This window comes from Podarcis bocagei, assembly GCF_964188305.1.
Source record: "Podarcis bocagei genome assembly, chromosome: 16".
Taxonomy (NCBI): domain Eukaryota; kingdom Metazoa; phylum Chordata; class Lepidosauria; order Squamata; family Lacertidae; genus Podarcis; species Podarcis bocagei.
Window position 1 is genome coordinate 44,023,092 of NC_138142.1, and position 16,036 is coordinate 44,039,127.

The 16,036-nt window shown below is 50.0% G+C and overlaps 2 protein-coding genes and 1 long non-coding RNA gene across 3 annotated transcripts in view; 1 reads left to right on the forward strand and 2 right to left on the reverse strand.

Moving 5' to 3' along the window:
* The window catches only part of LOC308575124 (uncharacterized protein), a 467,635-nt gene that overhangs the window by 83,704 nt on the left and 367,895 nt on the right, over window positions 1-16,036 (reverse strand). The gene's annotated exons all lie outside the window — the stretch shown is intronic.
* The window catches only part of LOC308575370, a 131,061-nt gene that overhangs the window by 64,901 nt on the left and 50,124 nt on the right, over window positions 1-16,036 (forward strand). The gene's annotated exons all lie outside the window — the stretch shown is intronic.
* LOC308575072 (sodium/potassium-transporting ATPase subunit alpha-2) overlaps window positions 8,312-16,036 on the reverse strand; it is a 49,637-nt gene continuing 41,912 nt past the window's right edge. The window contains exons 20-23 of the mRNA XM_081173508.1: window positions 15,228-15,358; window positions 13,386-13,487; window positions 10,796-10,887; window positions 8,312-8,429 (exon numbers count right to left, since the gene is read on the reverse strand). Coding sequence (XP_081029634.1) covers window positions 8,401-8,429; window positions 10,796-10,887; window positions 13,386-13,487; window positions 15,228-15,358 — 354 coding nt within the window. The 3' untranslated portion in view covers window positions 8,312-8,400. The remainder of the gene's footprint in view (window positions 8,430-10,795; window positions 10,888-13,385; window positions 13,488-15,227; window positions 15,359-16,036) is intronic.

Genomic DNA, 16,036 nt, shown 5'->3' on the forward strand with positions numbered 1-16,036 from the left:
TTCCAAGTGGAACGTAATCATTTGCACGACATTTGTGGGCTGCAAAGCAGCAACAGCAGTGAACGTTTATTGTATTCGCCAGATTGATTTCCATTTCGAACAAGGGGGAAGAAAAAGCGGACACCGTCCATTTACCTCTCCTGTTTCTGTTTTGTTCATTTATTCTCCCCCCCCCCCACGTCAGATTTGTACACCAAATTGATAGCCGAACCATGAACAAATCTCAAAGTGGTTTACAAAAAAGAAAGAAAGATGAAACAGGAAAGTTACCAATAAGAAGAATGAATATCAATAATGTACGTCTTGTGGAAAATTTAAAAAAACTGAATTCTCTAACCCAAATTACTTGAATTAGCCTCAATTATCCTAACCAGCCTGAAATGACGGCGCAGTGAACGTGAATATTTGGTCTCACCAAGAGAGGAGATCACCAAGTTCACGGAAGACTCTTTATCCAAGTTGCTGGATCTCAGCCCTGCAAAGGGGTGTTGAGATTATTCCCCTCTTTTGCACAAAAATAATAATAAAAAGGAGCCTATATTCCTATGGTTCCTATATTCCAGGCCTGTCGTCTTGGACTGCGGAGCCCCAGGGTCCCTTTCAACTCTCCAGTTCAATGGAGACTGAATGGGCGCCTGTCAGGGATCCCTTGGTTGCGATTCCTTCATTGCTGGGGGCTGGACTAGATGAGCTTTCAGGTTCCCAACCCCATAACTCTATTTCTTTCCGTTTAACACACACACACACACACACACACACACACACACACACACACACTGTCCATTCCTTCCATTTCAGCAGGGTGGAAAAGTAATCTCTTTCTGGCTCCCTCGCCCGTCCCAGTCTGCAAGACGGAGGCTGGCATGTCAGCAGATGCCAAGGTAACTGGAGCTGCCTTCAGATTACAGAGCCATGAGCCTCTCTCTCTCCCTCCCTCTCTCTCTCTGAGGGAGGGGGGGCCTTTCTGGGTGCTCAGCAGGGGGGATGATGGGAGAGGGGAGAAGCGTGGCTGGGGGCCAGCACCCCTTCTTTCACCACACCTCCCTCAATTTCACAGCTGTGCCTGTTTGCGCTGCCATCTGAGAACGTGGCAAAGCATTAGGGCCCGATCCATTTTATTTCTGCAAAGCCAGGGGGGGGGGGGCGCCAGCTTTGAAGGCTCACTGGCACGCCGTGGGCATTCCTGCAAGTGGCACCTGCAAATTGCTTTGTTTTCCATGTTCTTTCTGTGCAAAGTGGCAAAATGTCATCCCGCTGGGCGCTCTCACCCGTGGCTTGGGCCTTTGTTGAGAAATTATTGAATAATCAAAGCATTTCACAACACAGCAAAGCAACGAACCAAGTGGTGGTTTAACACTATGGATCCATAAGGCAAGGCTAAATCTTACTTTGGGTCATCTAAAGATCCAAGATCTGTGCAGAGAATGAGGATATCGTGTCTGTAGAAGCAAAGAAGGCTATCAGTAATGGCTGTACACAGGCAAGCAGCGACAAATAAAATCAAATTCGCAGAGGTGACATTGCTATTGCTGTGAGGCATGTGGTCTTTGTCTATTTTGTTGTTTCTTCAGCTTGTAGACGGCCTTGTGAACAGTGGTACCTCTGGTTTCGAACTTAATTCGTTCTGGAGGTCCGTTCTTAACCTGAGGTACCACTTTAGCCATGGGGGAGACTCTTGAGAGTCCCATCGACTGCAAGAAGATCCAACCTCTCCATTCTGAAGTAAATCAGCCCTGAGTGCACACTGGAAGGACAGATCCTGAAGCTGAGGCTCGAAGACTTTGGCCACCTCATGAGAAGAGAAGACTCCCTGGAAAAGACCCTGATGTTGGGAAAGATGGAGGGCCCAAGGAGAAGGGGACAGCAGAGGACGAGATGGTGGGACAGTGTTCTCGAAGCTTCCAGCATGAGTTTGACCAAATTGTGGGAGGCAGTGGAAGACAGGAGTGCCTGGCGTGCTCTGGTCCAGGGGGTCACGAAGAGGCGGACACAACTAAACAACTCAACAACAACAAATTGCACGGAGAAAGCAGACAGAGAAAACTTTTCCTCTCTGATAACACTAGAAGTGGCGGACGTCCAATGAAGCTGAATGTTGGAAGATTCGGGACAGAGAAAATAAAGTTCTTCTTTGTGCAATTCATAATTAAACTATGGAAGCCCCTCTCCCAGCATCCAGTGATGTGCACCAAGGATAACTTTAAAAGAGGATAAATCCCTGGTAGAGGACAAGGATCCTGCGATCACGTTAAGGGTAGCCAAATTCTGTGTGATTGCCATAAAACTTAGGGAATAAGCTGTGCTATCATAATGATTAAGGTTTTAAATGATAATTTTAGGTTATATATTAGTGACTAAGTTTTAATTTATATATTTTTAAACTGTTGTTATATCTGTATTGTCCCTGTTATACCTAATTGCAAATTCAAATGTATCCCTATTGTGTAAAAAGCAGAGACAGCACCTTGCCAACAAAGGTCCGTATAGTTAAAGCTCTGGTTTTCCCAGTCGTGATGTATGGAAGTGAGAGCTGGACCATAAAGACAGCTGACCGCCGAAGAACGGATGCTTTTGAATTCTGGTGCTGGAGGAGACTCTTGAGAGTCCCATGGACTGCAAGAAGATCAAACCTCTCCATTCTGAAGGAAATCAGCCCTGAGTGCTCACTGGAAGGACAGATCCTGAAGCTGAGGCTCCAAGACTTTGGCCACCTCATGAGAAGAGAAGACTCCCTGGGAAAGACCCTGATGTTGGGAAAGATGGAGGGCACAAGGAGAAGGGGATGACAGAGGACGAGATGGTGGGACAGTGTTCTCGAAGCTACCAGCATGAGTTTGACCAAACTGCGGGAGGCAGTGGAAGACAGGAGGGCCTGGCATGGTCTGGTCCAGGGGGTCACGAAGAGGCGGACACGACTAAACGACTAAACAACAAATATCTGTATTGTCCCTGTTATACCTAATTGAAAATTCAAATGTATCCCTATGGTGTTTTATGACTTCCTTGATATTGTATGTGGGCTGGAACTGGTCTGTGACCGAAATAATAAAATTCATTCATTTAAAAGAGGATTGGACAAATTTGTGGAGGAGGAGAGGGCTATCGAAGGCTCTTGGCCATGATTCTGAACACCATTTGCTGGGAAACACAGGAGGCAAGAGTTGCTCCTGTGTTTGGATCTTGTCCACGGGTTTCCCACAGGCACTGAGAGAACAGGCGGCTGGACTAGATGGGCTCCCTTTGGTCTGATCCGGCAGCCTCTTAGCTCCCGTTGTTCGTACTGAATGAGTCGATGTTTCCCTTGAAATAGGCAAGGCCTTCTTAAAGTGGACACTCAGAAAAACGCCCCGCATTTCTCCCCATCCTCTGGTGACAGCCAGTCTGGCTGCAAGCCACAGATAGACAATGCAGACGAATTCTGCGCTGGCCTCTTCTTTGGTCCTTGAAGAGAGCAGGATGCCGCCACTTGGAGGCCCTCAGTGGATGGGAGACGGGCAGCACAAGGAGCCCGCCAGGCCTGGGAATCCAGGGCGCCATAAATCAAAGGTCTAAACGCAGGGAGCTGACTGCGTCTGGGCCCTCGCCTGTTCCTCTTTGCACCCAGCCACCGCGTTGATTGACGCCTGGCGCTGGGCTGGACAGGAAGAGTGACGCTTTGGTGCTGTGACGCACAGCCAGCAGGGGCGGGCCGTAGTTCCATGGTGCAGCACCTGCCTCACAAGCAGAAGAACTTAGGTCCAACCCCGCTGGCAGCATCCGCAGGTAGGGGGCAGAGGAGCCCCTCCTGAAAGCTAGGTGGTGGAGTCCGTAGAAGTCAGGGGTGGCCAGCGTGGTGACCCCAGCCCCAGCCCACATGGCCAGGGGGTCAGGGATGGGGATAGGAGCTGGAGTCGAGCGACACCTGGGAGGCCACAGGTTAGTTGCCTCCTAAGCCCCACCCAAAGCTTTTCTTGCAAGTTCAGGCAGCTTGCTGGACAGCCAACTCCTGATACTGTCCTCCCCCTCCCTGGGCGATGGCCCCGTTGACTCGTGGGGTTGTTGGAGTCCAGGCCCTTCCAGAGGGCACCCCACCGGCTACCCCAGCCCTATGGGGGTCTGACCTGTGAGGGGGGCCTCCTCTGCCCTTATCCTGACCTGAGTGATACATGTGTGATACCGGGCAAAGTTCAAGGGATTACTAATAGGATGCAAAGCCCTTAGCAATTTGGGACCAATTTGCAATATTGCCTTACCTCACATGTGCTCACGCAACTGCTTTGATCTGCACTACTAGCACTAGCTCTGCATTCTTAAGAAATCGCTCTTTTAGTGTGGCAGCACCCAGACTTTGGAACTCCCTGCCTCATCCATGCACCTTCCCGGTACTGCTTCTGCTAAAAACATTCTTGTTAGGCAAGCCTGCCTAGATATGTAGGGATGCTGACATGTGCTTTAACCTGGTTTTTTAGCTTATTGTTGCATCTTAATTTTTTTTTGCATGTTTTAAATAGTTGTTGTCCTCCCAATATGTGTGATGCATGTGCCCTACCAGGCCAGGTTCAAGGTGTTCGTACATCAAACCCTTTTCTTGCAAGATCAGGCAGCTTGCTGGACAGGCAACTCCCATTACCCAGCGCTGCCACCCAAGTTCAAGGTGTTTTCTACAAACCCCTCACCTGCTTGGGACTGGTCCACCTGCAAGATCGCCTTGCCACCTGCAACCTGCAGACCTGGTCTCACAATCCTCGTTCCACGCTTCTTTGAAACTGATCTTTTTGCATGGTCCTCTGGAACTCCCTGCCTGTGGACACCAGGCAGACATCTTCTTTGCTGTACTCTTTTTGGTGCATAGTGAAAACATTTTTGTTTAGGCAAAGCCTATATCCAGTCGTGTGTTTGAACACATGTTTATTTTTTATGTTTTTAAATTACTTGCCTTTAGCTGTTTTTCAAATTGACAATTTCACTGTGGTTTTTTGTGTGAATTGCTTTTGTGAATTGTTTTTTTTTTTTAAAAGAAAGAGGTTTATAAGTATTATGAAACCAATCAATCAATAAATTCCTGAGACAGGAATCTGGGGTGGGGGGCTTTGGGGAGGGGTGTCTGTGCCACAGAGAGTGTCCAAAGAAAGTAAATAATACCCCCCCTGAAATGTCCAGCACCCACCACTCAACCACCCGGCAGGCTCCAGGCCCTCCCATCCAACCCCCTCCCCAAATTTGTCCCCCCCCTGTCCCCCCCTCCACACCTTGCAGAGCCAAGGCTGGTTTCAAATGACCTGCAGGAGCCTGAGCATCCTTATTTTTAACCCCAGGTGGATATTTAAGCCCCTCCAGCAAACGAAACCTGAGCAAGCCCCCCCCCCCCCCGCCGCCCAGCTCCTTCTCTCTCCCTCTACCTTCGCTCTGCCTCGCAGGCCCACCCGCCACCCTCTCTATTTTGGGCTCACCGCAGTCAGCACCTCCAGGGCTCCTGGAAGACGCCCCCCCCGCCCCTCCCTGCCTGCAGAGCACATCTTGTACCCAAAGCGGATTTGTTTTTTGGGGTGGGGACTGGAGAGTCGGTGGCCCTGGGGTGCGTGGCTTTTCCACACAGTGTCCCAGGTGCAGAGCCGCGGCTGCCAGCCAGTGTAGGTAGGCAGGACTGAGCCAGATGGACCAAACTCCGGGAAAAGGCAGCTTCTGAAGTGCCTGTTTAAACCAGCCCTTAATTCAGAAGCATGAGGACTAGAATCTTACTTTATGCTTAGGGTAAAGGCCACATCTCAGTAGGAGAGCTTGGCACGCGGAAGGCTCCAGGTTAATCACCTACGGACATTCCCAGCCCTTTTGTCTAGGCAACCAAGACTAGGATAACCAAAAATGTTCTGTGCCCTCGGGCAAAATTGGTGGGTCTTTCCCCTCCCCTGCCCCCACCCTCCACTCACCTACCTGCTGAGTAGGAGAATGATAGTCAGTGTTGTGTGTGAGAGAGTTGCTCAGAAAGCAGGCTGGAAGTGGGAGACCCAGAGACCTGTTTGCCCCAAAGCAGAGACTAATGGAGAAGCGAGATCTTTTTGGGTGTTGATGCTGTGAGCCTCTCCACCCTGTGCTCAGGTTGTATATATGTGCAAATAAAACCGTATATCCTAAAGACACCACACCCTGTCCCTTACTGCAAAGAAACCGAACCCGGTAAGCAACTGGAACCCCTGAACTTTCTCGCTGCTCAGAGACTGGGCCGGTGCGCAACACTGGTGTCAGAAGTGGGGTTGTGTTTCCTGGAGGAGAAAGCCTCTCCATCTTATGCTTGGGTGGTATATATATGTAAAGAAAACCAGATATTCTAAAGACACCACAGTCTCTGCTGAACCTCATTCCAAGGAAACTGAACCTGAGTAAGCGCCGGGACCCCTGGAATCTCTCACCACTCAGAGATTGGGGTGGCACGTACAAATATTTATGCTGATGTTTGCCTGCAAGGTTCGGTCACAGTTTGTTCCTGACCACATGCTGACTGCTGATTCTGGCCACGCCTGCCTGTCTTAGCCTGCCACATTCCCTACTTCTCCTGGCTAGTCTTGTTATTAGCCTGGGGAACGAACTCTTCCCTGCACTGGTGTTTGCCAATATCCACCTGCCATTCCTGATTAATAGCCCCCTTTGCGAGGGGCTCTTGGGTTGTGTGGAATAAGCGCTGTTTTGCATATCAGCCTCCTCCTCTCTCGCTGGAGGCCCCTGGCTCCTGCAATTCCTTCTCCTGCTGTTTTGAAGACAGCAGACGCATTTCAGGCTTAGCAGACAAAGGCCTGCGTTCGAGAGCTGGTAAACTGTGACTCCTGCGTTCCAGGGCTAGATGCCCTTTAGGTACCTTTCACCTCTCTAATTCTGAGAAATCGAATCCCTCGGGTGGGAGATGCAAAGACCCTGGCCACAGCGACACTTTCTGCAGAATCCACAGGGTTTACTGCTTTTCTTTAAAACCTGCCACGCACGTTGCTAGGCCTCATTGTTGTCGATTGTACCTGGGGCCATTTGCCAGTTTCCAGCAGCTGTGCTGAAACACCTTGGTTGGACTCCTGATCATGGCCACCTTTTGGGGGGGTGGGGGGCAGGTCTCGGGCCTTACTTAGTTCTCCAAACAGACCCAGAAGTGGCAGGATGAAGTCTGGCCTTTTCAATGGTGGCTCCCTGATTGCGGAATGCTTTCCCCCGAGATAGGCAAGAAAGGAACGTAATAAATAACAGTTCCGTTTGCAGCCCTGCAAATGACGCAGCCCCCCTCTCTACCTCATTATCAGGATTCTAATTGTTTCTGCGCAGGGTGGGGGCGCACGTACCTTGGAACAGAAGGCGACAAACACACACACATGCAAACAGTTAACCTTTGTCTTTGGGGGTGTCACAGCTGCACCCCCCTGTTGCCGCAACGAAAAGGTTTTAGGGAGCTGCCTTATCAAGTCCACCTAGCTACATGTTGTCTGCACTGACTGGCAGGTGGCTCTCGAGGGTTTCAGAAACCGCACCTGCTCTGCCACGGAGCTCCAGCCCTGCGTAAGGAGAGGTTTTCCTCTTCCTTGGAATCACACAACGTGTGGCGTGTGAAGGGCACCCAAAGCTCACCCAGTCCATCCCCGCACAATGTCTTAAGGGAACCACGCGGAGTGCAGCCCAGACGCCTGGACCTGTCCAGGGCTGCTGCTGCCGCTGCTGCTGCCTCCTCCTTTCCATCCTGCAGTGGCCCTTAAGGCCAGTGATGCCTCGGCTGGGGCTATTTTTAACCCTCGCTGCAACACTTGGCTGGGGACAGCTGCTGTTATTTTAATCAGCCACAAATGCCGCCCCGGGGCCCTGCAGCTTAAGTGAGCTCTGACACTATTTCGGCCCTTTCTGCTGATCCAGAGTCTTATTTTTATACCGGCTGCCCAGATCCCCTTTCTGTGCCATTAGCACCTGGGGCACTTAGGAACGGGTCTGGGGCCAACGGCAGCTGGCAGGCAGGGTGGGGGGGGTAGGGGGGTGGGGGCGCGAAGGCGCACACTGCTCTGCGTTCACCTGGGATACAGCTAGCCTGCCCAGGGAATGGAATCAGGAGCTGTGATTCCTGCATTGCATGGGGTTGGGATAGATGACCTTTGGGGGTCCCTTGCAACTCTACAATTCGATGAGCTCCCCACCCACTGGGTTTCAACAGGCCGGTCGCTGTGGCCCCAAACACAACACCCGCCAGATTATTTTGATTTGCCCCCGCAGCCCCCACTTCCAACCATGCAAGAGGTGTGAGACTCCTCGCTTTTCCTGGCCCCACGAGGGTCTCCTCTTCCGGAGGGACAGCAAGGGGCGAGGCCTGGAGAACAGGTTAAATTAACTTTTATTGCCTCTTTCTGACTACATCGCCTGGCTTTCGACTACAGGTTGTAAGGAGGGGGTGGCTTGCTGCCTTTAGTAGTAGGTCTCCTTTTCCACCCAGCCTGGGAAAGGAAGAGGGAGGAGAGAGAGAGAGAGAAGAGTTAGTGTGTGTGTGTGGAATAATAATAATAATAATAATAATAATAATAATAATAATAGTAATAGTAATAGTAATAATAATAATAATAATTTATTTATACCCTGCCCATCTGGCCGGGTTTCTCCAACCACTCTGGGCGGCTTCCAATGGAATATTAAAATACAATAACCTATTAAACATGAAACCACCTGGAACAGACGGTTGAGTTGGGAAAAGATCCACTTGCATGAGAACATGAGGAGGGTGTTGCAGCGGCCGGATCAGGCCAAAGGAGACCCCTTTGCCCCACAGCCCTGGGCCACAGTGGCCAAAAAGCCCCTGAGAACCCAGGAATCGAGATAGACTGCCTCTGGAGCTGGAGGCTCCATAGGCACATCCAAAGAGCTGCTGGATCAGGCCCAAGGGAGACTCCTGCTCCCACAGAGACCAGCCAGCGGGAAACCCACTGACAGGACCCGAGGGCAATGGCACCTCTCCATTTGTGTCCCCCCATTATCTTGATTTTCAGGGCAGACTGCCACTGGGACTGGAGGTTCTGCTGCCCAGGAGCCCCCCATAGGGAGTGCCTGGCTGCTGGATCAAGCCAACTTGAGGTGTGATGGCCTGGGATTCAGACTCGGAGGCTGAACCGGAGGGATCCCAGCCTGCACAGGAGTCCCCGCCTCCAGAACCAGCTGGGGCTTGAGCCTGAAGGGTCCTCACCTGTGCTGGATTCTCAGGTGCAGACACCAGCTGAGTCTGCTCTGGCTCCTGAGGTGATGGAGGACCCATTGCCTGCAGGTGCCCCACTCTCAGCCCCATCAGAGGAAGCGGAGGTTGCCTCTGGGTCCGGTCACCCTCCAGCCTCTCCTGAGCTGCAGAGGCTCAGGGCAGAGAGGCGGAGGGAGCTGAGTTTCCGCAGGAGGAGTGCTCGCCTTAAGGCCAGGAGAGGCGAGTCACCTGAGGATCGGGGCCGCCCTATGCCTCGGGGCAGATAAAAGCCGGCCAGCCCCAGTCCAGGTTGTGGGAGCAACATTGTTGGTTGCTAGTTCCTGCCTGAACCCTGTCCTGCTCTCCTGCCTGAGCTCCTGACCCGCCCTGGCTCCCTGCTTGTGTGATAGGAATTTTATGGCCTTAGATATATGGTAAAGTTCATAAGTGTACCAACCAAGCACATACATAGATCAGCACAGGAAGGCCAACCTAGAACCATTTTGATTCCTAAACTGACCAAATATTTCTCTGCAAGGTCAAAATGGAAAAGCCTCCCCATTATCTTTTCCTTCACAAATCCTGTCTTAAGGGTATGTCTGTGTTTGAATAGGGTGTGAGCCTGTAACATGGCCAGGAACTAAGTACCATATTTTTCGCTCTATAACACGCACCCGACCATAACACGCACGTAGTTTTTAGAGGAGGAAAATCCGTAGGCATGCCACCCATAGGCATTCCCTCCATAACATGCACAGACATTTCCCCTTACTTTCTAGGAGGAAAAAAGTGAGTGTTATGGTGCAAAAAATACGGTATTTATCATTACAAAAGACTAGCCAGGCTCCCCAGGAAATCCAGTCAAGTAACCTGCCAGACAGGAGATAAACAACAACAGGAGAAAAACAATATTCAAATTTCTGTTTTAGACCGCCTTTTCTGTGATGTATCTGAGGGGTGGTCTTAGGTTACACCCCTTCTGTGATATATGTATGATGTTTCTGGGGGTGGTCTTGATCTACAGGATGGGAATTTCAAAAGTCTTTATAAGGCCTTGCATGCCATTTTTCTGGGTCCTCCTCCTCTCCTGCGGGTGAGGGGAGCACCCTGTTGCAACAGATCAATAAAGATCAGGCTTACTAGCTGCTTTGCTTCTCAATATTCTCTGCTTGGCCTCTGTTATTCTCTCCTACCAATAGGGAACCTATGCAAGGACTCTATATGGGCTCTTGGGTACCCCATAAGGGAAAAGGGCAATTTTTGTTTACAACACTTGCATGCCTGTTCCTGACTTCACCCGACTCCCTGCCTTGCACCCAGCTTCAGCTACTACGGACTGCCTCCCCGTTGCACCTTGACCATGGACCGGACTTGGACCTCGCCTCTCAGGTAACCCACGGGACCAGCACATCAGCGTTCCCTGGCATTCAGAGGTGCCCTGCCTCCGACAGAGGACGGAGGACGCAGCCATTGTGGCTAGAAGCCACCGGTCGATTCATCCTCCGGTCATTTGCCCATCGGAGCCTAAGACGGGGGTCCACCCAGTCCGGCCTCCCATTTTCACGGCGGCCAACTGGGGGGGCCCCGAGGGAAGCTCTGCACATCCTTTTTGGGTTGGGGGTCCAGAACGACACTCACCGCCAGGGTAGCGGCGTATGAGGAGCTTCCTGACTTCGTCGTAGATGAAAATGAGGAGGCTGTACGGGAAAGCGCAGAACCACCAGGTGACCCTGGAGAGGAGAGAGGGAGGGAGGGAGAGAAGCGCTTTGGTTTTTCCCCCCCAAATGCTTTTTCCTGAGTTTTCCTTAACATACACAAACAAAATAAATACTCTAAAATTCAACAATCATATGTCTACTTATTTTCAAAACGCTCTATCGCGCACAGACTTCCATCCCTCCCTCCAACAGGCTTTCATATTGAACTTTCTCTTTTTTCGCAGGATATTAGTAGCACATCACAAAATTTATTTTAATCCTACTACAGTCTTTAAACTTCTACAGTTATTACCTATATATTCCATTCATTTTTGAACTTTGATTCCTCTTGGTTATGGATCCTGTGGATCAGTTTTGCTAATTCTACATATTCAACCATTTTTGTCTGCCCCCCCATTAGTGTTGGTATTTCCTGAGTTTTCCATTTTTGGGCTACTAAGATTCTGGCGGCAGTCGTAGCGTACATAAACAGTCTATGGTCTGCTTTTCTTATTTCATCTCCTATCAACCCCAGCAAAAAGGCTTCCGGTTTTTTGGGGGGAAGGTATATTTAAACAGTTTTTTCAATTCGTTATAAATCATATCCCATTTTTTTTCATTTTTTGAATTTTTTTTGAAGTGACTCAGGGAGCCTTCATCCCCCCTCCCCCTCCCCCCTCCCCCAGCCCCTAATCCTCTTTCGGTGCCATCACTATCTCAGCCTGGGACCCACGTACCTATGGGACCACCTCTCCTGGTCTGCCCTGCGGAGGACCTTAAGGTCCACAAATAACAACACCTTGGAGGTCCCAAGTCACAAGGGGGTTAGACTGGTCTCAACTAGGGCCAGGGCCTTTTCAGCACTGGCCCCGACGTGGTGGAACACTCTGTCACAAGAGACCAGGGCCCTGCGGGACTTGACATCTTTCCGTAGGGCCTGCAAGACGGAGCTGTTCCTCCTGGACCTTGGGTTTGGACTCAGTCTGACCCTTATGCTTCCCTCCTCTTACGGTCTTGATCTATGGGCTACTTTTAAAACGAGGCTGCATTTTAAATTGCATTTTAACCTGTATTTTAGATTGGGTTGTTCCCCCCTCCCTCTCTGTCCCCCCTATTATGTTTTTACTGTGATTTTATTTTATTGGTGTTAGCCGCCCTGAGCCTGGCTCTGGCCGGGGAGGGCGGGGTATAAATAATAATAATAATAATAGTTACAGATAGGTAGCCGTGTTGGTCTGCCATAGTCAAAATAAAAAAATTCCTTCCAGTAGCACCTTAAAGACCAACTAAGTTAGTTCTTGGTATGAGCTTTTGTGTGCATGCACACTTCTTCAGATACAGTCGTTAAGAGTCGTCAACAGGCTCATCTCAGCTATCTGCCAATCTCCCATTCCCACCACCCTTCTGAGTAATACCCCTCCCCACCTTCTCACTATATAGAAGGATCTGGCAACTTCTGTTTCAGTGTATCTGAAGAAGTGTGCATGCACACGAAAGCTTATACCAAGAACTAACTTAGTTGGTCTTTAAGGTGCTACTGGAAGGAATATTTTTATAATAATAATAATAATAATAATAATAATAATAATAATAATAATAATAATAATAATAATAATCTCCTGCGAGAGGGAGTTCCACAGTTCCACCGCACACGGGATGGAGAAGGACTTTCTTTTCTCTGCCCTGAGACTTCCATCCTTCAGCTTCCATGGGCGCCCGTGAGTTCCAGTGTTATCACGAGAGACGGAGAGGAGCTTTTCTCTCTGCCTTCTCCTGATCAGCAGCTGCCAAGCTGCCCCCTCCTGGCGCTGAGGCCTTGCCAGATCCTGGCAGATGGGGCCGCCTCAAGAACTTGGCTCTTAAAGGGATTAGTGGGCAGAAGTGGGCACAGCCGAGGATTTAGGTTGTGAGCGCAGTGCAAGACAGGAGACGGGCAAATCTGCCAGTTTCCAAAGCCTCTCACTTTCTCCTCCGGCCAATCTTAAAATTCAGCTCCCTCCACATCAGTCTGCGAATTTTCCACGGGAATTCGTTACCACTTCTGTGCAAATTTCTCTGAAACTTTTTTTGTGGTGAGGCTCATTTGGCAACGAGGGGGAACGGGCCTTTTAGTGCCGTCATCAGCCTGGCCCTGTGGAACTCCCTGCCACTAGAGATTAAGCAGGCACGCCTTCCGTCTTTAACATCTTAAATGCCGGCTGAAAACATTTTCTATTCAGCAGCTGCTTAAGAAGACATCTTCCCACGATTGTTCATTGATGTCTGATTCATTTTTTAAAAATGGATTTTATTGTGTGGTATTGCATTTTAAACCACTTGGAGGTATTTTTTGATGACGCAGCGGTATACAAATATTTGTGTAAATGAATGAATGAATGAATGAATGATGATAGAGATAGATAGATTGACGTGCAAATGAATGGATGCGCCCTAGAAGCCTGAGCTCTGCTCTAGAGAGGGGTAAAGGGCAGAGACAAAGCCCCCCCCTCACTCGCTGATCCAACCCCACCAGGTCTGGACAAGGAGCTTACTTGAGTGGGTACATGCGCAAAGCCACCCCCATCCCAGGGCAGTAGGAGAGGAAAGCGGCCAAGGCTGTCTCTTCCAGGAGGCCGAAGATCAGGATCTTGTTCCTGGAGGAGAAAAGAGAGAGGAGGGTGGGGTGGGGGTCACAAGGAAGGAGCTCAGGAGGACTGAGTACCACTAGGGGCACGCTCCACCCCCCAGCTTGCTCCTGCTCACATCGTGTAGGAACAACGCAGGAAGCTGCCTGAAGCCCCAAAGACTTTCTTTGGCTGCTGCCAGTCAGTGCAGACCATTCTGAGCTCGATGTATAGCAAGGGTGTGACGTGGGATAAGGCAGTTTCCTATATTCTGATGGATGGGCACCTGCTAGGAGTGCTTTAGCTGCGAGTCCTGCAACGCAGGGGGGTGACTGGATAAGCGTTGGGGGTCCCTTACAACTTCACAGTTCTAGGTTTCTGTGATCAGGGATTAGTTGGCTATGAACCAGGGTCAAAAAAGGAAAGGTACGGAACACGAGTGGCGCTGTGGGTTAAACCACAGAGCCTAGGGCTTGCCGATCAGAAGGCCGGCGGTTTGAATCCCCACGACAGGGTGAGCTCCCGTTGTTCGGTCCCTGCTCCTGCCAACCTAGCAGTTCGAAAGCACGTCAAAGTGCAACTAGATAAATAAGTGCCGTTCCGGCGGGAAGGTAAACGGCGTTTCCGTGCGCTGCTCTGGTTTGCCAGAAGCGGCTTAGTCATGCTGGCCACGTGACCCGGAAGCTGTACGCCGGCTCCCTCAGCCAATAAAATGAGATGAGCGCCGCAAACCCAGAGTCGTCTGCGACTGGACCTAACAGTCAGGGGTCCCTTTACCCTTTACCTAAAGGACTCCTGGATGGTTAAGTCCAGTCAAAGGCAACTATGGGGTTGCAGCGCTCATCTCGCTTTCAGGCCGAGAGATCCGGTGTTTGTTTGCAGACAGCTTTCCAGGTCATGTGGCCAGCAGGACTAAACCGCTTCTGGCGCAACAGAACGCTGTGGCAGAAACTGGAGCAGCACATGGAAACACTGTTTACCTTCCCGCCGGAGTGGTACCTCTTTATCTACTTGCACTTTGAGGTGCTTTCGAACTGCTAGGTTGGCAGGAGCAGGGACCGAGCAACGGGAGCTCACCCCGTCGCGGGGATTCGAACCGCGACTTTCTGATCAGCAAGTCCTAGGCTCTGTGGTTTAAACCATAGCACCACCTGCGTCCCCTTTGAAACATACAACATCCTGAGTTTTTGCTCTCAGATGTGCTATATTAATTTAGGGTTTTTAAAGATTTGTGGCTGAAATGAATGCGAAGAGCAAAATAGTGTTTGGGTGGGGACAAAGCATGGGGCTGCCTCTGCTCTCTGGAAACACTTGTATCCGAACAAATTTTGAGATGATTCTTTACTGTCATTTAAAAGGTAAAGGGACCCCGACCATTAGGTCCAGTCACGGATGACTCTGGGGTTGCGGTGCTCATCTCGCTTTACTGGCCGAGGGAGCCGGCATACAGCTTCCAGGTCATGTGGCCAGCAGGACTAAGCCACTTCTGGCAAACCAGAGCAGCACATGGAAATGCCGTTTACCTTCCCGCTGGAGTGGTACCTATTTATCTATTTGCACTGGTGTGCTTTTGAACTGCTTGGTTGGCAGGAGCAGGGACCGAGTAATGGGAGCTCACTTCCGTTGTGGGGATCCGAACTGCCGACCTTCCGACTGGCAAGCCCAAGAGGCTTGGTGGTTCAGACCCCAGGGCCACCCACATCCCAGGAGAGGTACATCGAACCTCCAAGTTCAGATGCGTATCTATTTTTGGGTGAGGCCGGGACTTACTTCATGCCTTGCTGGAAGACAGAGTTCCTCCTGGTCTTGCAGATGATCAGGTCGGCCCACTGTACCACCACGATGCTGGCGAAGAAGGCCGTGTGGCAGGTGAACTCCACCACCTTCCGCTGCTCGTAGGTCTGCGGAGAGAGAGAGAACCACAAAACTGTTGGGCTCCCCTGCTTCAAACTCTCCCTGCAAGGTGGGAATCGCAGCTCAAAAACACCCGACGGGGGCCCCACCCCACTCTGTCTCCAAAGAGGATAAAGCAATAAAACCATCACAATAAAAAAAGCAACAACTGTGATTTAAAACTTTCAAAAAGTTAAAAATAACAACAGACGAAAAACAGATTAAAACATGCCATTGGCTTTCTATACGTCAGGACAGGCTTAAACAAAAATATTTCCAGCAGGTGACAAGAAGAATAGAGGGAAGAATAATAATAATAATAATAATAATAATAATAATAATAATAATAATAATAATAAGTTATTTATACCCTGCCCTTCCCGGTTCAGAAAACCGGGCTCAGGGCGGCTAACAACAAATTTAAAACACTTAATTGATGCAACAAAAAACAACATAAAATACAGTATAAAACGTGAATAATAATTCAGGATACAAAAATCAATTTAGGGGGGAAATCCATCCAATAAACATTTGATGATCACCAGGGCTAGCTGGCTAAATTAGTCCTACTTGGGCCAGCAAGGAGACCAGGGGAGAATTAGCTGTGGGATCCCAGAGCGGGTAATCTTCATAAAAAGGGAAGGACGGGGAATAAAAGATCAGGCTGAATTCAAATTAAAGGCCAG